Below are 21,832 nucleotides of genomic sequence, written 5' to 3'. Positions count from 1 at the left end.
CCTCTAGTAAAATGTTTATCGGTGGACTGAGCTGGCAGACCTCACCAGGTAAGGGAGGGAGGGGGGGACGCCTGGGTCCCCCCCTTCTTGGCTTCTTTATTGCTCTTTGTTATCCCGGTGTAGGAGCCCCCCCCCCGCCATTGGCTCCCCACTTCTCCTGTGCAAGGTTATTTTTTTAAATAGCAAATCCTTTCTGAGCCCTCTATGCGACCTCTGTTGCCGAATTTCCCCCGCGTGTGCAAAAAATGCAAAAACAAAACAGAATAACAACAGAAAACTACTTTTGGATTTTGTCCTTGATGAAAATTTGCATTGCTTTTTTTTTTTCCACACCTTCTCCCCCCCCATCTCTCTCTTTCTCTCTCTACAGATAGCCTTAGAGACTATTTTAGCAAATTTGGAGAAATTAGAGAATGTATGGTCATGAGAGATCCCACTACGAAACGCTCCAGGTAAACCATTCCCTTCTGGATTTTGTCTTTATTTTAGAACAAAGTTGAAGTTTTATTTTTGGAGGTGTCTTCGGAAGTAGCTAAGCGGATTAGAATGGGGCTGAGGCGCGTGGCTGATCTCGAACGGCGCTCTATACCACCCCCACCGCCCCCCAGTAACCCCAGAGGTTATTGTTAATTGGAGCTGAACTCTGGATACAGAGATACCCATCTCTCTGCTTTAAGTCATTTCCCCGTCGCTTCTTTTTCTCTGTTTAAAATGACATTCAGCTTCATTTACTTTCGCATAGTTTTTTTTTTTTTTTTGGTCCTAATGTGTGTTTCCCCCACACTCCCAGCTCCCCAAACTCTTAAGATCCCTCTTAGAAAGATGGTGGTGAATCTCCTCTAAGTGCCGGGCTTTCTTCGGAATAAAACAAAGCGTTAAGAAAGGGAAGGGGAGGAGGAGAGGAAACTGAGGTGGCCAAAGAGTGGAGGCACCAGCATTTTCCAAGTTACCTCCACCCTCCCTGCCCCCGTTCCACTTCCCCCATTAACCTTGATGATTTTTTCTTCCGAGGTGGAGGGCTGTAGGCAGGTGGGGAATTGGAGGAGGGGAGTGGGAGTGGGGGTGCGTGGAGGGCAACTTTTGCTCCTCATTCAGCCTTAGGTCTCACTCCTTGTTGCTTTCAATGGTGTCACATTTTCTTGTTTGTTTTTCTCCCTCTTTGTCTCGTTTCAGAGGCTTCGGTTTCGTCACGTTCGCAGACCCAGCAAGTGTAGATAAAGTATTAGGTCAGCCCCACCATGAGTTAGATTCCAAGACGGTAGGTTGCTTTTTGTTGTTGTTGTTCGCCCCTTTTCAGGAACGGTCTGGGCATTGACAGCCCCATTTAAAGGGACAGCGCCTTCTTTTGCTTCTGTACTAGAACTGGGTAGTTTAAACTGAGCTAGCGAGTTGATTTCAAAAGTTTGCTGCGGTGGCTGACTTTGGGGTTTTCTTTTTAGAGCCTGTCCCATTGCAGCTTCAGATGCTGCCAAGGTTAGGCCTGGGGAGGAGAGGGTTCGGCTCCGGCAGAGTCTGCCTGCCCGGCCTGGGGACTGTGCAGAGAAACTCCACCAGAGAGCAAATACAACTTTTCTTTGTCAGCCAGGCACAGCACGCGTTCCCAACTGTGGCTCTGGGGATCAGCTTTGAGAAGGCACAGCCTGCTTTGTGGCCAAGGGGGACAGCAGTGAGAAGGAAGGGAGAGGGCGCTAAATACAGGTCCAGGCAACAGGTTCCTCCTGGGGCACTTGGGATTTGGAATGTGGTTTGGGAAGGGAAGGGGACGCCGGCAGAGCTGAGCTGGGCATCCTCTGGGGTGACTCCAGATGGCGTGAGATCTAAAGCTGATAAGGCCTGGGGGTTTCAAAGTGATTTTTTTCCCCTTCCTTTTCTTTCTCAGATCCTTTCATTTGAGTGTGGGTACTTTTATACATTACAAGTTTTAAAAATCCAGAGTAGAAGGGGGAAAAGTCTCCAGGCAGAGGTCAGAAGGGGAAGGGAAGAGTGTCTGTATATAACAATACATTTAATGGAAGGGGGAGTGTGCAGTGTTTTATTTAGCCCCTGTATGGGCTTCCTGCCTCTCCTCCCTTCCCTTTATGCCTACCAGAGTTTCCCCACGGTTTTTATTAATATATATCTGCCCCAAACAGAGGCCTTAAGATGACATTGGGCTGTAGTGCTGGGTTGCATGGAACTTCACTCCTCTGCGATGGGGTGGTGGGACAAGGCCAGAGATGGGGCTCTACTTCCATCCGCCTCTTATGAAAGTGAGCAAGTCATTCCCTACATCTGGGTCTCAATTTCCTCTTCTGTAAAATAAGTGGACCGAGGTGATCTTTTCAAGTCCCTTTTGGCTTTAACATTGAATGGAAGAGAAGGAAAGAAAATAAAGAAACCTGGCAACCTTCGGTGCACTTGAATTGATTTTGCAAATTCACCCTCTTTCTCTGATCAAAGAAATCAGGTGTGTGTGCCTTCTCCCAAGAAAAAAACCCACCTACACTCTTAGTTGATTTATTAATTGTCCTGGACTTGTCATAGCTTGCATGCAGCCCAGCCTTTTGTACTTTTAGATAATTTAATTTCAGAAATCATTTATAGGACGATAACGGATGTCTGAAGAATTTTTCTCTCCTTGATTTCTTGGTTAGCCATTTTAAAAAGCTAGTGAAATTAAAGAGGAAAACCTTTCAAGGCAAATTTGGGAATTTATCATTCACCGCCCCCCCCCTTGCTACCTGGGTGGGAGAAACAGTATTTGGTTTCTGTGGTGGCTGGCGGGTCATATTCCTCTGTATCAGGTGCAAAGCCTGCAGTTTCCCTCTCTGATTGTTTATAGACTTGTTTTGGTCACTATTATTTAGTGTAACCTAGCTTTTGACTTTGTTTCAACGTTCAGTGCAGGAGGCAGAAGCGGTTGGTTTATTGACATGGAAACGAGGATCTTGTTTACTGTTACCTTAAAAGCTTTGTTTAGGTAACGGCCATTCACATCCAAAATAGTACCCTAGTCTTTTCCTAGAGGACTTGTAGCTACAGTAAGTAGAGCTGTACCTAACTAACTAATGTTTTCATTTTTGGTAGTTTTCTTTTTTGTTTGTTTTTAAAAAAATAGTTGACAGGGATGTGCAAAAGGTTGGGATTTGCCATGCCTAACTTGACCCTTCCTCTCCTTCAGAGATCTCAGCGTGTAGACTTTGCACACTGAGGAACTTCGATCATGATATAATGCTCTGATACCGCCACACACCATCCAGGAGTTCTGAATTGGCTTTTTAGTTTTGCGATTTAAATTTTTTTGAGTACTTCACTTTCTTCATTGCACCTTACGTCTTCCAGCTCCTGGCACCTCCCTCAACATGCCCCACACCTGTTACCCCATAAACAGGGTGATTTCTGATTGCAATTGTGTGTCGGTCAACTAAAAAAACACTCTCTGGGGAGTATTTATAAAAAGACACCTCTGTCTTACGTTCGGTCAACAGAATGGAAAATCCACACCTGTTGTATTTCTCTTGTAGACAAGCGCTAGTCAGTGCTGGACACACCTGTAGATGCAGTAATGTTAATCCTTATGAAAGGGTAGTTTTCTAGATCAGAGATTTTTGTCTATTTTAGTTTTTGAAAAGTAATCTCTCATTTCTCAGGTGATGTTTAAAGGTAGGGAACACAATGCAGACTTTTATTAGGTCTTTAAGCCACTGTAATAACAGCAGGAAATCCTCATATGTCTTTCTGGCTGGGACCCTAGGTAATGTAAGTCAGGGAAGAAATGAACTATCCTCCGTGCTTCCCACGCCTCACCCCCACCTCCCTACTTTCCTCCAAAGCATTATTACTCTTTCCCCCTGCCCCCATGGCAGAAGTGAAAACAAAGCTCAGATTTACTTTTTAAAAGGAAAACATTTTAATATGAAAGCCAAAGCCTAGAAATAAATAACCGGTATCAATGTTTATCCTATCTGTGTTAAATTTTTACCCAAAGATTTGTGCCATTTGGAAATTGAATGAAAACCGACAATGGGAATATTTTCACATTTCTTACCTCCTCTTTTTATCTGTGTAGTCACTTTTTTCCTCCCTCACATCAGCCTGTTAGATTCACATGCTTCTGGGAGAACTGTTCTGAGTTCAGAACAGCCAGGCCCTCATTGAGCATCATGCATTTTGCAAGTGTCTGATTTGGACGGGAGGCTGTTTTTCCATTTGGATTGAGATTGGGGTAGGGGAATCCCCTACTTGTTGCACTAGATTCCGACTACTTCTTTTATTCAGTAACTTTTTTTTTTTTTTTTTTTTTTTTTTTGTGCTCTCCCTATGATGAGATTTCTTTTCTAATTTGGGTTTAGGTTGCTTATAGATTTTTACTCCCTGTTGTTTTTAAAATCCAGGTGGCTTTAGCTCACATGCTTCACTTTCTTTACTTAAAAAAATATTATTTTTTATCTTTCGAGGTATAACTACAGAATAGATGATCTTTTTGATTAATCCTGGATAACTTTACTTTTGCTAAAATGAATTAATTAACTCAAGCAGAGCATTGTGTTGGATGTCTATGGGGAATTTTTGGATGTTGTTGATTTAAAAAATTTTTGGAATCTCCTTCCCCTCCTGTGTTGTTTAGTTATCATCAGGGAGAAGAAATACCATCCAATTACCTACTGCTAGAGAATACTTACATTTCATTTTCAGGTTATGATTTTTTTCCCAGTGATAATGATGCTTCCATCTTTTCTCCCAGCCACGCATAGCAAATTAGATGCAGATACCATTTAATATTCAGTGTCTGGAAGAAGAAGCCCTTGCCTAAATAAGAATACATGAGATCTAGTTTATTAAGAGCATCACACTGAAATGCATGGTGGGTCATTTCAGAAAGGCTGGCTAGCTATGTTAGTTATGTGATCTATTGGAGGGATGGTTAAGTTGAGATCAAAGTTTAGGAAACTTTTGAGTTGCCTGAGAAGTTACTGAAAGCTGGATTATAAGCCTGAGAAATGAGTGATGAATAATTAGGTGATTAATCATATATTTTTTCCTTTTCTTAAAGTACTTTATTGACTCCTGCTTTTCTATTTTTTTTTTCCCAGATTGACCCCAAAGTTGCATTTCCTCGTCGAGCGCAACCGAAGGTAAGTAGGAGAATCAACAGTAGGATTTTAGCACTCAGAGATGTTTGCCAAGAATTTCAAGTTTCAAACAGCATTGGCAATGAACTGTTGAAGCCTGGTATTCACTGTTCCTTTGGGGTATCAGGACAGGCTGGGCAAGTAGTCCTGTGAGATAACCATGCGTCTCTAAGTTAGCCATCCCAAGGTGGCTTCTGAACATCCACCTGGGGGCAGAGACAAGTCTGATGCTTAGTAGGAGGACGTGGTTCCATCCACTGCAGTATTTTTTGCAGGTATTCTATTTGTTTTTTAAGCATTTCCAAGATCATATCAGGAAAAGTCAAACATTTCCTTGTGACTCTTTTGGAGGGTGCTCTTTGAGGCTTCACAACTTGGAGTTTATGGAGAGGAATAGAGTTTAACTAAACAGCTGATCCTCTCTTGGATAAAACAACTTCTTAGGCCCATAAAGCCTTAAATCTGAGAGAGGAAGCAGTGGATATCTTGGTTTGTAGGTTGGTTGAATAAGTCAGGGCATACTTGAAACCAACAGTGCTTCTTATTTGTGCAAGTGCTGGTGCCTGGGTGGAGAAGTCCTAAAAATGTTGTAACCTTGTAGGAGTGGCACTACAAGACTTGCTTAAAGAATCAAGATAGGGCTTCACTTTTTTAGAAGTGTGTCGTTAACATAGTTTTCTCTGAGCTTGCCAGGTGTGGCTATGAGAACACAGCTGCATGAAGCCTAAGATTAAATTGGAAGGGCTTATGGCTTGCTTACATGTTACGTTTACACTTTTTAGTTACTTTTTTTCTTCCCTATGTAGCGCTGGAAGAAATGTTTTTTATGTATCTTCTGGATTTATCATTCTTTTAGGGAAAGGGGAAAAGTTGAAGCTTCAGATTGTAAGTCGGAAGGGGTTGTGACTTTAGCAAATTCAGTTTATTTCTTTACGCATAGTCTTCCAGAAGTGGAACCTTTTCATTGTGTGAAGAGAGGAATGGTTTTGCACATTAATATAGAAAAAGTTGGTGATTGTGATGGTACTTTCAGGTCTGGAGCCTACCACTTGATTGATTGATTCCTTCCTTTCTTCCCTCCTTCCTTCCCTCTCTCCCTCCTTGTTCTCTTTCTTCTCCCTTTTTTAAAGATGGAAACACAGCTGTTTAAGTAAATGCAATGAAATATTTTCTTAAGGCATTTTTTTCTAATGCTTAAGCAAATGATAGGAGTTAATGAACTAAAGAGATTAGGTTATTTCTGTACTTAGCACAAACTTTGGAATTGTCCTTATTGTTTTAGTTACTTCCCAAACTGTCTGTGATCCTTCACATTTCAGAGAGCTTCCTAGAGTTAGCAGTATTTCCTGGGTTTGGAAGAATTGCTGTTTCTTCCATAAGTGTGAATCTTCAAATTTCCAGGTTAGTCATTGGATCACTCAGAGCTTGGATCAGATTACCCAAGAGGGAAGCTGGAAAAATCCCTTACTTGGTAAAACCATGAGTTTGACCTGTTTTTCTCTCCCCCTTGTTGTCCCCCTTCCTTAACTTTGTTTTTAAACGAGAAAAGCAATATTTCACTTTAATACACTCTGCAGTGATGCATTCAACTTGAAAATGAGACAGAATATTTCTCAAACTTGTCAAAGTGTGCATTCCTTTCCCAGCCCTCAGCTCCACATCTGGAATGTTTGTAGGTGAATTGACACGAAACCAGTTGGGAGAGAACATCTTTCCATGAATTCTAGGGATTTAATAATAACACATGACTGTGTATGACATACTTCACTTTACAGAGGACTTTGCTGTTCATTATCTCCATCTACATTCCATCTCCTGGGGCATTTGGCTGTTGTCCCTGACCTTCTCTCAGTCTCAGTGTGCTCATCTGTAAAATAGGAGTGATGACAGTAGCTCTCCCAGAAGGTTTTTGTGTAGAGTAAAAGAGCATGGTCTGCGACAAAGGTCTTCGTCATTGTCATTACATAATTTTTTCTTGTCGGTTTTCTCATCACTGTTCTGGTTGTTGTCGGCAAGCGGGACAGCCTGGGTTCAGATGCTGATGGTGCCACTCCTTAGCTATGTGAATTTGAACGATCGTTTAACTTCCTTGAACCTTCGTTTTTCCATCTCATAGAGTTTTTCTGCAGATTACATAAATTAATAAAGGTAAAGGGACTGAAAAAAAAAAAAGACGTGTTGCATGGTAATGCCATAGAAGCGTTAACCTGCTATTTTATTTATTTATTTATTTATTTATTTATTTATTTATTTATTTATTTTGAGATGGAATCTCACTGTGTTGCCCAGGCTGGTCTTGAACTCCTGGGCCAAGCTATCCTCCCACCTCTGCCTCCCAGAGTGCTGGGATTATAGGCGTGAGCCACCGTGCCTGGCCAACCTGCTACTTTTTACTGCCGTTTTTATTAAGTCCTCACATCAACCTGTGAGAGGTTGAGTAATCATAATGATACTAATTGAATTTATATGCCAGGCACTGTTGCTGAGATTTTATTAACCCATTTAATCCTCACGCAGCCCTATGAAGAGAGTACTAGTATGAGCTCATTTTATAAATGAGGAAACTGAGGCATGGATGGATGTCCAGGAGCCATACCCAGGCAACCTGGCTGTAGAACTGGGCCCTTCACCAATGTTCCATGCTATGGGGGTACCTCAGGGGATGGCCTCTCTGTTATGTGACAGGAGATGGGCTTGGAGAGGTCAGCAGGCTGTGCTGAGGGAACTATTGCCAGAGGCCCAGGACTTTGAAGTTCTGCATTCCTGGGCCTAGGTGATTTGCCTTGCCCCATCATGTTATACCAGTGTGTGACACTGTCTTATATCTTTCCATCCGGCCCCTCAGGCCATCTTTTCAGATGGTTCTGGAGTTGCTCAACCCCAGTGAGGCAACAGAATAAATGCCAAGGTTGTATGGTGGTTGAGAATTGGGACAGGGTGGGGAGAAAGTGTCTTCCCTGTCTACATTTATTTTCCAATAGAATTTGAGCCTGGTCACTGGGATTTCAGACTGGAGTTAGTGTTGGGGGCCAAAACCCGGCTGGCGGGAGCATAGAACTTTAAGTTGAGCCTGATTTATTTATCGTTTATCTCCCTTCAATAAAATTTCTGTGTTTTTGTGTTCAGGTCATAGTGGCAGAGGGAACCCTGCCCCTCCTCGTGGACTGGGCGAGGAGCTTGTAAATGATATGTCAGTGTGTGTTTCAGTTAAAATGAGTTTCTCTGCTTTCTGGCTGTCCCTCCTTGCTAACGCTCGCCAGAGAAATATTCCATGAAGGTGTTAAAACAAGACTAGTGGAAAGAAATGGTAACTTAAAATGAAAGAAAATCCATGGCAGTGAAGAACAGATTTCATCTTAGTACTGTCATAATATTCTCTAATGTATCAATAAATCTGATCTGTTTAGACCAGAATTTTAATGAGTCACCAAAGAAAGATTTTGAATCCTGCAGTTTATGTATCCCCCTTTGCGGTGTAAATGTTCACATCTCAAGTGAAGTAGAGTGGGCAGACTCTTCGGAGACTAGAGGCTGTTAATTAGTGAAGTATATTTTGATCAGGGCAAGAAGACTGGTTCATTCTATATCTTCCTATTTCTCTGGATGATTATTTCATTTTGTAAAATATGTAAGAGTTCCCCCCCTTATCTTTTTAAAAATTAAAATGGTCGTGCTCCTCTAAAAAGATGACTTAATTTGAAGCCTTTGGAGACATGAGGATGATGAGGATCCATCATTCCCTATTCTTTCTTTGCTCCCTTTAGACTGGAGTGTTGGCTGCCTGGAACAGTTTTCTTGAGCACGTGGGTTCTTTTCTTGTGTGTGGAGGAACCAAGAGACTCCTTAGCATCTTTCAGCAAGACCGAGGTCTGGGTGTACTCACCATCTGTCTTAATTATCCTTGTGTATAAGAAAACATTCCCACCTTTTCCCAATTGCCATTTCCTTCCTTAACTTTTAGAGGCCAGAACCTTATCTGTTGATGCAGGGAGATCTCACTTCTTTAACCTATTTCTAGTTGCCTTCAGTCACAGCGGGGTGGCCAGGGGCAAGTCACTTAAACCTCCCCAAGGCTCAGTTTCCTCCTCTGTAAAAGAGGGAGAATTACAGTACTCATCGCATGCTGTTGTTTGGAGGATAAATGCAAAATTCTTCACTGGGAGTCTGGCATAAAATAGCACCCCGCAAATACCTGTTGATCTTATTATTATAGGATTATTATTTTTATGATTATTATTTTTAAGATGGAATCTCACTTGGTCACCCAGGCTGGAGTGCAGTGGTGCGATCTTGGCCCACTGCAACCTCCACCTTCTGGGTTCAAGCAATTCTCCTGCCTCAGCCTCCCAAGTAGCTGGGATTACAGGCACCTGCCATCATGCTTGGCTAATTTTTGTATTTTTGTAGAAATGGGGTTTCACGATGTTGACCAGGCTGGTCTTGAACTCCTGATCTCAGGTAATCCACCCACCTCTGCCTCCGAAAGTGTTGGGATTACAGGTGTGAGCCACTGCACCCGGCCGGAGAATTATTTTAATAGAATAAAAAAAAGTACAATGGTGAAATGACTGAAGGAAAATCTTAATTGGAATGTAAGCTCTCTGAGGGCAGGGAACTGTTTAGCAACTAAATGTACAATGGTGAAATGACTGAAGGAAAATCTTAATTGGAATGTAAGCTCTCTGAGGGCAGGGAACTGTTTAGCAACTAAATGAATGAACTGAATCCAGCCTGCCTTTTTCCCTGTGGAGGCAGCTGCTACCCAGTAAAGTTACGTTGGTTGCTTCAGGTCCACAGTTAGATTGTAGCAGGGCTGATTAGCAGCTGGGTTTTCCTGTTCCCCTCTTCCCCTTGACGTGGCTTCAGGGCCCTGGAAGGTTCTCTGCTAAGCACGCATCCAGATGGGTGCAATGGCAGCCCGAGCGTGTACACGCACACCTCCTGTTCTGGGGGAGTGGTTTCTTGGCAGCTTCTCAAGGGCGAAGGGTGAGTTTTCGGCATCTGGCCTTCCCTTGCTGCTGTGGGTCGGGTCATTCTAGCATCTTGCCATCTTGGATGTTCTGCAGCTGTCATCTCGGCAGCCACCGTGAACCGGCCTGCCAGTGGGTTTTCTCGTTCCCAGCGAGAATGTGGTGGTGTGTCTGCAGCCCTTTTCCACAACAGCGAGGACCTGGGAGGATTAGTGGCTAGCTTCTTTCTTGTCGGTGAGCACTGCTCCTTCCCGTGTTCCAAGTCAGTAGCAGGTGTCAGCCCAAGGAGGAGGGGCACCTTGTCCTACAAATGTCCTTTCCCTGGATTTTGCTGTTCCTCACATGCTTTCATTTCATTGTTAAGGTCAGTCTCCTAGGACTACGAAGCTCCTGTGTTCTGTGTCAGATGATTTTTGGCAGACAGGTGAGCCTCCTCTGCTGCCTGGGAAGGGAGGAGAAGGCAGTCTCGGAGGAACCAGCTGACCATCTCAGGTGCCCCTTGGGGCGACGTCCATTCTTCGTGTCCTATTTTGTATTTTTAAACCCGAACAATCTTCGGCCGAAAGCCCCGAGAAGACACAGGGGAGATGTAGTTCATCAGCTCTGTCTTCCCGTTTGATCTAATGTGTTCATTTAACAAGAGCTGGGTTAATCCTTGTTAATTGCCAACTCTGTGCATGCACCCACTTTTGGAGGGATTCAGGATACACTCAGTGCTTCCTGATGCGCACGGAACACAGTCTCAACGTCTTAGCTTGGTACTTAAGGTCCTTCAAAATCTGTTCCGGGGTGTTTTCCACCTTCTCTCTCAATTCTTCTGGTTTTTGCTGCCTTGAAACTGAATGCTTACTCTTCTCTGAGAAACCTGTTATTTTGCAGATTTCCCTCTCTGCACTGCCCTTCCCTTTCTCTGTACACAGCAGACCCCTCTTTGAAAGCCCAACTGCATCATTATCTTTTCCATGAAGCTGTCCCTGTCCCTTTGTGGAAACAGTCATATTTCTTTGGATTTCCACAGCACTTACCTTTTCTTTGGTTAAGCCCCTTCCAACAATAATAAATTAGCAAAAACTTATGGAGCACATACATCTGTTGCGTGTTGTGCTAGGCATTCACTCATTCACTCATTCATTTATTCACCAAACAAGCACCGACCGTGTGCCAGATACTGTGCAAAGTTCTGGGGATAGTGTGGAGAATACGACAAAGTTCCTGCCTTCATCAAACTTTTGCTCTAGTGGGGCAAATAGGCAGTGAGCAAACAGGTAAGTATATAACGTACTGTCGGGTGTGATCACCAAAGCCAGGAAAGAGTGATGGGGGGAGTGGGGTGGGCCATTTACTTAGTACAGTCAGTTGCCACTTTCAGTAGTTCAGAAATTATTTACCAAGTTTCTGCTCAGCATCAGGGACTGTGTTATGCACTTTGTTCTGAGTTTTACAGTATTTAGGTTCATGCCTTATCTCCTCCATTGGAGACAAGCATATTTTACTACTACTACTACTACTACTACTACTACTACTAAAAAAAAACCCTAACCAGGTGCAGTGGCTTACGCCTGTAATCCTAACACTTTGGGAGGCCGAGATGGGTGGATCACGAGGTCAGGAGTTCAAGACCAGCCTGGCCAAGATGGTGAAACCCCGTCTCTACTAAAAATACAAAAATTGGCCAGGCATGGTGGCAGGCATCTGTAATCCCAGCAACTTGAGAGGCTAAGGCAGAGAATTGCTTGAATCTGGGAGGTGGAGGTTGCAGTGAGCCGAGATCGCGGCACTGCACTCCAGCTTGGGTGACAGAGCAAGACTCCATCTCAAAAAAACAAACAAACAAAATACCCCGTCCTTAGCCCTTAGTTTGTGCTTTTGTACATCATGGACTTCCATTTAGGTAAAGGGAATGAAAAATGACAGAAGAAACACAGTTCTCATCTTTAAGGACGTTAGCTCCAGGTTGGGACGAGGTGGTGACCTGTGATACTGGAAAGGATGGGATAAGCCCAATAGAATAGATAGGAACAGCATTTTGAGGAAGGGCAATCTAAGCTTCTAGGAAGAGGTGGTCTTTGCCCCAGATCTTGAAGATCAGGTAGGAAGGAATAATGGCAGGAACACTGTTCTTCCTTCCTGCTGGGAACTAGGAAGATCAGGGTATGCAGCTGTGTGGCAAAGGGTATGTGCTGCAGAGTTTTCTGGCATGAGGCTTGCAAAGTAAGTTGGAGCCAGTTAGTAGAAGGCCTCAAGGACCCGACAAAGCAAATGGACAGGTGCTGGGGAACCTGTTGTGTGTCTGTGCGGGTTGTATGGGGGTGCTCCATGGGATGTTCTGAGCTCATTCGGACCCGTATAGAAGCTGGGGTCACTGATAGGATCATGGCTGATGCAGTTGCCTGGAGAACTTCCACCCTGGGCTTGTGGCTTAAGTTTAATTCAGACTATGTTCTCCCTGGTCAGAGTCTCTCTTGCCATAGGCTCTTCTTCTTCAGGAGTAAGTCTCTTGGCAGATGCCACCTCTACCTTTGGGGGTGTGTGGCCGCTTACAAAGAGCTCTCTCATTCTCTTGTTTCTACCTTCTATCCTCTCTTCTTTTCCTCGTTAACAAGGGACTATGATACAGATACAATTCCAAAGTTCTGTACTTTGTCCTTGTTTAAGCTGTGACCATGACCTCACCATGTGTAGACAGTGAGATCCCATTTCTCGATGTGAACATCACAGATTGCCTGTATGACACCAGTGTGTGTGTCCTGTGGCTCGGAGCAGTCTGACCTGTGACTTCATAGATGGTATCCGCTTGGGGTCGCCTTTGGCTGAGCGGCTGGTTGGTGAAGAATATGCGTTTTTGAAATCATAATCTCTGCTTTCCGTGTGGTATGAGGTGCTCAGGTGTGGTCTTGGGGCTGAGCACCCTGTGGTGCATTGCAGCAGCAACCTCACTTGGTTGGTACAACTGGGACAGATGTCCCACTGGGTCCAGAGTAGAATAAGATATCCTCAATGCTTCCTTCTTTTGAAGATAAAGCACCAGGCTTCCAACAATCTGGAATGTTAGCTTTAGGGTGGATGCCTGGCTGTTATCCTGCTTTATCTTAGCTGTGAAATTTTGAATAGTTAAAAAGAAAAATCCTAATTCAGAATAATGACTGTCATTTATTGTGAGTTTATATATTATAGGCATAGTACCGAGACTATATACTTAATCTTCTTTAATCCTTACAACAATCCTTTGAAATAGTTGGTATTATCTCCGTTTGACAGGTGGGTAAACTGGGGCCTGAGAGGGCAAACAGCTTTCTAGAACCACAGAACTAGCAAGGGTCAGAGTTGGCCTTTGGACCAAAGTCTCTCTGAATCCCAAGGCTTTGTTCTCCTCTCTGCTAAGCCTTGCTGCATCCAACATGAGTGGGCAGAGTTGAGGTTGCCACTTTGCCTGATGGCTGTAAAATGCTCAGGCTGATGAATAGAATTTGTGATATTCTAGCTGGAAAGCTTCAGGTTAATTTTTGTTACCTGTTTTCTGAGAGCCTGTTTAGCATAGGTAAGTGCCACTTACCAGCTATGGCATTTTAGACAAGTCACTTAGTGGTTTTGCACCTCCACTTTCACCTGTTAAATGGGATAGCAACCGTCCCTCCATTGTAGAATTGCTAAGGGTAAGATGGACTGAGCTAATGCATATGCATGGCCTAGGGTGATAGCTGCACTTTGCGGGTATAGTATAAGCATTCATCATCTGTTACTGTCCCCGAAAGATGGCCTTGCCTCCATCATCAGAGGACCTTATAACCGAGCAGCTTGTGGGTTGAAGGGCACTGTTGCTCCTTTCTAGGGTGAGGGATAGAACAGTACATTGAGATTGGAAAATTCTGTGTCAGTGGGAAAATTCTGTGTCAGTGGCTTGGCCTGCTCGTGGGGTCCTGGTTCTCGAGGCAAGATAGCATGCAGCCTTTATCTTGGGCATGCTTGATGGGCATTAGGAATTCATTTCCTTTTCCGTATCTGATGCCTGTGTTTTTGCTGCCTCTGACAGTAAAGTCCCGGAGAGCAGCTAGGGAACAGCTGAGACACTGCTGTGTGAGAGGTCTCCCCATGAGTCTTCTCTCTCCCTGTACTGGTCTTTATCTGCCCGGGGGTAGCTCTACCAATGACTGATCTGAAAGCATCACATTCATTTATTTGTCACTGGCTGTGACAGGCAAGTTAATGCTAATGGATTCTTTTTTTAGCCTGTTGTCTGGGATGAGTTTCTCTCAAACGTCCTGAAATCTAAGGCATTAGGAGAATGTGTAACTTTTATGGCAGGGGAGGATTTATAAGATAAATAGGGTTTTGTGTGCAAGGACCTTAAATTTAGGTTAGGGGTATGAGCAGCCAAGTAGCGGGGGTGTTGGGCAAGCACAGAGTCTTCTTTTTAAGAAATCCATTCAAGAGCTCTAAATTGCTGTTTCTGTTTCAATTATGTGACAATTTCAAGGGTTTAGAAAAATCTAATAAAATGGTCTTGATGATGCATTCTGGGGAGAGAGTGCTTCAGAAGATCTAGGAGAATAAATTCCTTAGGGGTCAAGAGATTCTCGTTCCTGCCACCTTGGGCCTTCCTTCGTCTGGGTTTTTACATTTTTATTGTTTTGAAGGGCAGAAAACGGTGTAGGAATGTATTCAGGGCTTCATCCATACCCTCCACCGAAATGAATTATTCTCTTTGGGCAATTGCAAAATAGACGGGCCACTGCAATTTTTTTTTTTTTTTAAGCTGACATATTGTAAACGACTTTCAGAGCATGATTTGTGTGTGTAGTGATGTTGAATAAAGCACCAAAGAAAAGAAACTGGAGGAGGGGAAAGAGTGAGGAGGGAGGCCCTATAAAAGTTTTTTCTTTTCTGCCATCAAAGCTTTTGATAGTTTCCTAAAGCACAGAAGTTTACAATGGAAGCGGGCTTTTGGGCCGCCTAGGGGAACAGAGTGCAGAAAGACCTAGTGTAGCAAAATGTGATGCTGAGTGACATTAATGAGGTGACCGCTCTGGTGGGAGGGTGGCGAGGAACCAGCCAAGTAGCGGTTCCCATGACTTGCCCTCAGCTGAGTGTTCCCTTCTGCATGCTTGCGTGGGTGCCTGTGTGTGTTTGTGCATGCACAAGTTGTGTCTCCTAAGTCTTCAGATGGAATTTTTAACACCAAAATTTGGTGTTAACTGTGTTACTGTTACTGTGTTTGGTTTACTGTGCTGTTCTCCACCCTAAGGAGGCCCTGAATGTTGAGTTTTGTCCTTTATTCCCACCTGCTTGAAAAGTAAAGTTTTCAACTTAGAGGCATTTTGTTTTTACTTTCTGGATACCTGCTGGACCCCGACTGGGCGGTGTGTCAGGCCAACATCACAGAGCTGGGCACTGTTGGAACACCAAACCAAGAGTGTGAAAAGTCAATATTCTCATTTCTGAAATGAATTCCAGGGAGAGGGGAAAAGAAAACCTGTTGGTGTACAGATCCCGCCCCTCCAAAGGCCCTAGATCGATAACACTTCATATTGGTAGCATAAATGAAACATGGCAACAACTGCTTCTTCAATATTTTAGTGTCTTGGAAAGAAATCCGTATTTCCACGTTGCTCTTGTGCAAGAATTTCCAGTTACTCAAGAAAAGCTGCAACATTGCGGGTAGAAGAAAGTGAAAAACCTGGGTCTTGCTGATTTCCTGGATAGGAGTTTGAGAGTACCTGATTCAGTTGTGAACTGTTTCGGAAAGGAAGCTAGCATTTTCATCCCATTCCTCACCATGGCATTAGAGTGACCATTCTAAACAGTACTGGTCAAGTGTTTTGAAAAACTGCTGCGACATCTTAAGAAAAATAACCAGATGGGGCCTGGGGTATAGTGGAGTGGGTGGAAACACAGTGTGTATTTACTGATACACTCTATTTTTTAAATCCCTTTCAACTCAGTTCCCTCTGGGATGTCTCTCAAATGTGTCCTTTTTGTAGCTAGAGGCAAACAAACAAGCAAAAAATGTTTCAACTTTCAGATATATTACTTAATAAAAACTAACTAGTGGATTCATCCTGTCTTCTACCTGGGGAAAAAGGATCCAATTAGGATGCTTGCACCTAGGAGAGAACTGGCCTATGAATCTCCGCGAGATTGCTACATGTATATGTTTCCTCTTCAAGTTTTCCAAAGCAGATAATTGGTTTTAGTAAGAACTTCTGACTTGATTAGGGGGCCCTTAGGAAATTAAAGTGTGTTTGAATTTCACAAGTATAATTTTAATTATACAAATTTTGCATTTTTCACTAGGGAGCCAGGTTCAGAACTTGTTTTCCTGTACTAATAGGGGTAGTAAAGCTGATTATGGCAGAATGCCTTACTTAAATTGCTTTGAAAATAAAAATCCTTGGATTTGATCATTGTGTTTCCCTGCAGTACACGATGTTCAGGTTAATGTCCACACACGTCCCATATTCTTGTTAAAAATGATTTTTTTTTTCCACTGGATTCACACAACTGCAGAACAGACTGACATAGTGGGGGTGTGAGTTGGGGGGGGTACCTCATTATGAATTTTCCTGCTGCACTTGCTGAAAGAATTCAATTAAAGTTCTTTTGAGCACAAGTCCTGCCTGGGCAGCGTGCGTTTGGCAGGCCGTCGCCTTAGCATGTTGTGATTGCCTTTATCGCCACATCATCCTGTTTGCTCAAAGTCTGTGCATTCGTGGCATGAGCCCTCCAAGCGGCCCCTCTGCAGCATGACCCCAGTGGATTAGAGTAGAAGGTGCCGTGGAAACAGTCACCTGGGTCCTTCTCCAAGGTAAAGAGATGGTGGAGGGAGGATGATCAAACCCCCCTGGGCATCTCAAGAGAAGGACTGATTGTGTTCCTGGGAAATGACTGTTTTTTTTTCAGGGCTATCCAGACAAAACCCCCAAGTGTCGCGGGGGAAGTGCTCTGAGAGTTTGAACTCAAACATCCTCAAATGTCTACCCCTGTGTGGGGCTCTAAAAAGCTTTCTAGAGACCTGCTTCTGGGGCCTTCGGGGCCTTGTCTCAGATATTGACAGGAGAGATTCAATAGAAGAATTCGTTCACAATAGAGAAATCATGAAACTAGCTTGTGAATGACTTGATGCCACATAGGCTGGGGCCTCCGAATACGGGAAAACAAAGCTGCAAATAGAGGCTGGATCCCACCTACCCCCCATCACCCTGCATTTTACACATTGAAGTAAAATGTTATTTTTACCGTCGTTATTTTTATTACTTTCTTTCCAGGTGTTCTAGCTGAGCATTTAAGAGCATGGAATCTGGAACCAGACTTTGAATCCTTGCTCTGCCACTGCAGCTGTGTGACCTTGAGCAAGCTATCTAAATATTCCGTGCCTTTGTTTTGTCATCTGTACAATGGAGATGATGATGGTATCACCTTCATGGGGTTGTCATAAGGATTATGGGACTTAACATAATAAAGGGCTTAGAATGGTGTCTGCAACAAAGGAAGTGTATGGGTGTGTGAGTTGTAGGGTTGTTAGAAAGGATCACGTCCTGTGGCAGGATTGGGTAAGTGCTCCATGCCAGCCTTACGTAGTAGTTGAACTCTAAGTACTGCTGTCTTCTGCTTTACATATTTTTCCTTAAGTAGTGTTTGAGAAATACAAAAGAAGACACACACACATGGTTGTGTGTTTAAGCATATGAATATATATGACTTGGGTAGAACTGCAGCGTAATTTGGATTCAGACAAATTCATGTGCCGTAACAAAGTGTGTGGTTTGTTGGCAGCACAGGCTTTGGACTCAGAGGGACCCAGTTTGAAACTTGATAACTGCCACTAACTCTGTGACTTTATGAAGGTGTCCCAGCCTTTCTGGGCTTCAGTTCTGCACTTAAATAAAGGGGAGTAATAGAGTTGTGGGGATTAAATGAGCCAGTGTAAATAAGGCACCTGGCGTATGGTGGTACTGAGAAAATGGGAATTCTTTTCTCCATAACCAGCAAAAGAAACATTTTAAAGCCATCTTGAACATGGGAAAGACACAAAGTGTTCTGTTCTTGCTGGTGATGAGAGTATCTGAAGTTAGTTGATAAGTCCTTAGAGGTGTGAGTAGAGAAAAGCAGGCCATAAAAGAGGGTGTTGTTATCCTTAATCCACACGCCAAAGGGCTGTTTTAGCAGCTTCATTTCACAAAACCTGCATTTTCAAGGGCAGGAAAATCATTTCACTTAGGAACCTTAGATGGTGTCCCCGGCCTTTGAAGATGCCTTTGTTCCTTTGACACTTGGTGGGAACTGGGAGCACAGGGCTGGATGGTCTAAGAGAGGGAGTAACTTCAGAGACATGAAAGAGCCCAAGCTGGGAGGGAGCGAGGGAGAACGTTGGGATTGGGGGCAAGGGTTACTTTTTCATAGAACCTTTTGCTTGGGGATACGGAATAGTAGGTTTTGATCTACAAACCCAAGAGTGCTGTCCTGTGAGTGGGAAGAAGATTGGTAGAGCTCAGGAAATGAACACAGTTCCCAGTCATTGGCCCTGGGAGATGCTGACACTCAGACCTATTGTCGGGGCTGGGAAAGCCCCCAGATGCCTTGGGGCATCTCCTGTGTGTGGGTCCCCTTCGCTTCATGTCCATTGGGTGGAGTTTACCAAGTATTGCTGGGAACGGGGAACAAGATCATGATTAGAAGTGGATCCTGGGCAGGGGATGGGGTGCGTGTGAACGTTAGTGTGTAGAGGGTGGAAAGGGAAGGAGAGAAGGGGTGGCCGGGAGGAGGGAAATAGCAGTAGATTACATTGACTAATTATAGGGAAAAAGCCATATTTGCTGCTCCATTAAGTGATCACTAGGCTATGAAGCAGTTTATTGTAATTAATGCAGAAACAGCAAGTAAGTGTTGAGTTTGGAGTGGAGGGTCTCCAGGAGCCCCTCCCTCCTTCAGTTCTCTGTGCTCACTGTCTCCCTCCCCTCCCTCAAGTTCATTATCCTTGGAGAGAAAGAGTCTTGGGGGAGCATCTTTTTGGGAAGGGCTGTGTAGCACAGTCTTGGACCAGTTTTCTACTGGTTTCTTTTGACAAAGAAAGATCTTTTACCTGACCTCCTTCAGAAGATTCTGTAGGGGTTTTTACGTTTTCTAAGGCTGAAGGAGGAGGGACAAACCCATGTCATCATTGCTATTCTTGCCACAATCATTTTAATTTCAGCACATGAAAGTGGCAGGTTACACATCCAAGTCCATCGAGTTATGGGCCGTGCGGAGTTGTGATTGCTTTCCTTGATGATTTCTTGTTCAAATCAGCAGTGCTCTTAATTTTCCAGATGAAGTAAAAAGAAAATTGGAGACTCCCCTCCCGCCTGGCGTCTCTTCATCCAAGGTTTTCTGAGCATGACTCTGATTTGGAGGGTTAATATTAATTAGGAGCCAGTTTAGACCTCAGTTGCTTGATGAGGTAGCTTCGACTGTTGTCACGAACGTGGTTCCTTTTTACATGTGCCTGCTTTTGGTGAAAGTTTCTGGGTTTAAAAGCCAAAGGAAGAAATATGCAGAGAAAGATAGAGGAAGGGCCAATTATTAAAGAAGTGCAAAGCATTCTCCTAGAACTTGAGGGAGGAACAAGACCAGAGAGACTGGGTGGGTGTGGGTTCTGAGCTACTACCTTTCCCAGTGTGCTGCCTCTGCTGTTGCCTCAGTTTCTTTTTTTGTAAGTGAAGGTCATCTCTAGCTTCCTAAAAGGGCCATGACTCATTTCCTTGGTTTCCAAATTGGGTGACGCTGGAATTTCTCTGAGGCAAGTCCCTGGTGAGTGCCAGGTAATGGAGGCGCCTCATTTTTGTGCTGAGGTTCAAGGTTTCCTGGCTCCCAAGTTTTCTGAGAGCTGACTCGGTCTCCTGGGGGACAGTGACAGAAAGGATGAGACCAGAGAAGTGAGTGAGCCCCACTGCACAGTCAGGGGAAAGGAGACCTGGAGAGGAAGGGACCTGCTCTCCTTGGGTTATATCGTGTTAGGGACCTTTCTTCCATGGACTGGGGGTTTGGGTTGGTTCTCTTCTCTTCTCTTCTCTTCTCTTCTCTTCTCTTCTCTTCTCTTCTCTTCTCTTCTCTTCTCTTCTCTTCTCTTCTCTTCTCTTCTCTTCTCTTTTCTTTTCCACGAAATTCTGCTCTGTTGCCCAGGCTGGAGTGCAGTAGTGTGATCTGGGCTTACTGCAACCTCCGCCTCCTGGGTTCAAGTGATTCTCTTGCCTCAGCCTCCCAAATAGCTGGGATTACAGGCGCCCGCCACCATGCCCAGCTAATTTTTTTTGTATTTTTAATAGAGGCGGAGTTTCGCCACCTTTGGCCAGGCTGGTCTCGAACTTCTGACCTCAAGTGATCCACCTGCCTCAGCCTCCCAAAGTGCTGGGATTACAGGCATGAGCGACCACGCCAGGGCTGGTTTTCTTTTTGACAGGGTGGTTTGGGTCATGAGGACTGAGTACGGCAGACTATGGGTGTGAACGTTCCAGTCCTAGCAGGAGAGACTTGACTTCTGTCTCTTGGTCTCTTAGCCCAATGCTGATGTGCTGAACAGGACCTCAGGCACTTTGCCTTGAAGCTCCATGTTTCAATTTCCCAATCTGTAGACGGGAAGAATGAAGGCATGTGGTGGGAAGCAGTGCTGATTAGGGCTTAAGAGAAGAGGCTTAGGAGGCAGACAGTCGTATGGTTACTTTCTGGCCTAATAGTTTCCTAGCTGCTTGACCTTGGGAAGTTCACTCAACTTTGTTAGTCCTTAATTTCCTGATATGTAAAATGGGATAATACAATACGAGCATCTACCTGACAGGATTGTTGTAATGTTTACAGGAGACAGTGTTCATAAAGTACAGTGCCTGGGAGGTGGCTAGCACATTATTCCTGGGGGCTACTTTTACTGTTAACAGCTCCATAGTGATTTGACCAAAGGTTTCTGGGAGTTGAGCCAAGACGCAGACTAGAAGGGACCACATTGAGAAAACATTTGAGGCTGGCTGCAGTGGCTCACGCCTGCACTCTGGGAGGTGGAGGTGGGAGGACTGATTGAGGCCAGGAGTTGGAGACCAGCCTGGGCAACACAGTGAGACCTCTTTCTACAAAAAATACAAAAATTAGCCAGGTGAGGTGGTACATGTCTGTAGTCCCAGCTACTCAGGAGGTTGAAGTGGGAGGATCTCTCGAGCCCAGGAGGTTGAGGCTGCAGTGAGCTATGATCACGCCACTGTACTCCAGCCTGGGCAACAGAGCAAGATCCTGTCTCTTAAAAAGAGAGACAAGGAAAGAAAACATTTGAACTCCACAGATTGACATTCTGATTTGAACAGTTTCCCGTAGAGGGAGAATTGCAGCGAAAGAGGCAAGGCCTGCCCAAAATGCATGGTCTGGAACTTAGGTGATGAAGTGCCCTGCACCACCCAGCTTCGAGGAGATGGGGACTGGGGTTTCCCCTTGCTTGACATTTTAACCACTTCACTGCAGAAGAAGGGGAGGAGGGGCAAGAGGAGGACCAATCCCCAAGGGACACGGAGACCCACATTAGGTTTTGGAACCCACGCCTGGTACTATCTGAATTTGAAAGCTTTGCTCGACTGAGGCAGAGCTGATCAAAGGCCATTTGCTGTTTTAGAGTGTTCCTACGTGTGTTTGGCAGACAGAGTTCTGTCTTTTTATTGCTTCCATTCCCACTAAGACCTCCATCCTCCCACTGCCCCCCGCCCCTTGGTGAGCTTGGTGAGATGGTTTTTTTTTTTTTTT

At 44.3% G+C, this 21,832-nt stretch overlaps 1 protein-coding gene across 6 annotated transcripts in view; it reads left to right on the top strand.

Annotated features, from left to right (window-relative positions):
* MSI2 (musashi RNA binding protein 2) overlaps positions 1-21,832 on the top strand; it is a 430,569-nt gene that overhangs the window by 568 nt on the left and 408,169 nt on the right. For all 6 annotated transcript variants that reach the window (XM_030922587.1, XM_030922585.1, XM_030922583.1 and 3 more), the window contains exons 2-5: positions 8-48; positions 371-452; positions 1,174-1,258; positions 5,073-5,114. In XM_030922587.1, coding sequence (XP_030778447.1) covers positions 8-48; positions 371-452; positions 1,174-1,258; positions 5,073-5,114 — 250 coding nt within the window. The remainder of the gene's footprint in view (positions 1-7; positions 49-370; positions 453-1,173; positions 1,259-5,072; positions 5,115-21,832) is intronic.

The sequence above is a fragment of the Rhinopithecus roxellana genome, chromosome 19, assembly GCF_007565055.1.
Source record: "Rhinopithecus roxellana isolate Shanxi Qingling chromosome 19, ASM756505v1, whole genome shotgun sequence".
In the NCBI taxonomy this organism is placed as follows: Eukaryota; Metazoa; Chordata; class Mammalia; order Primates; family Cercopithecidae; genus Rhinopithecus; species Rhinopithecus roxellana.
The sequence above is the reverse complement of the archived record's forward strand: the minus strand, read 5'-3'. Positions and strand labels throughout refer to the sequence as shown.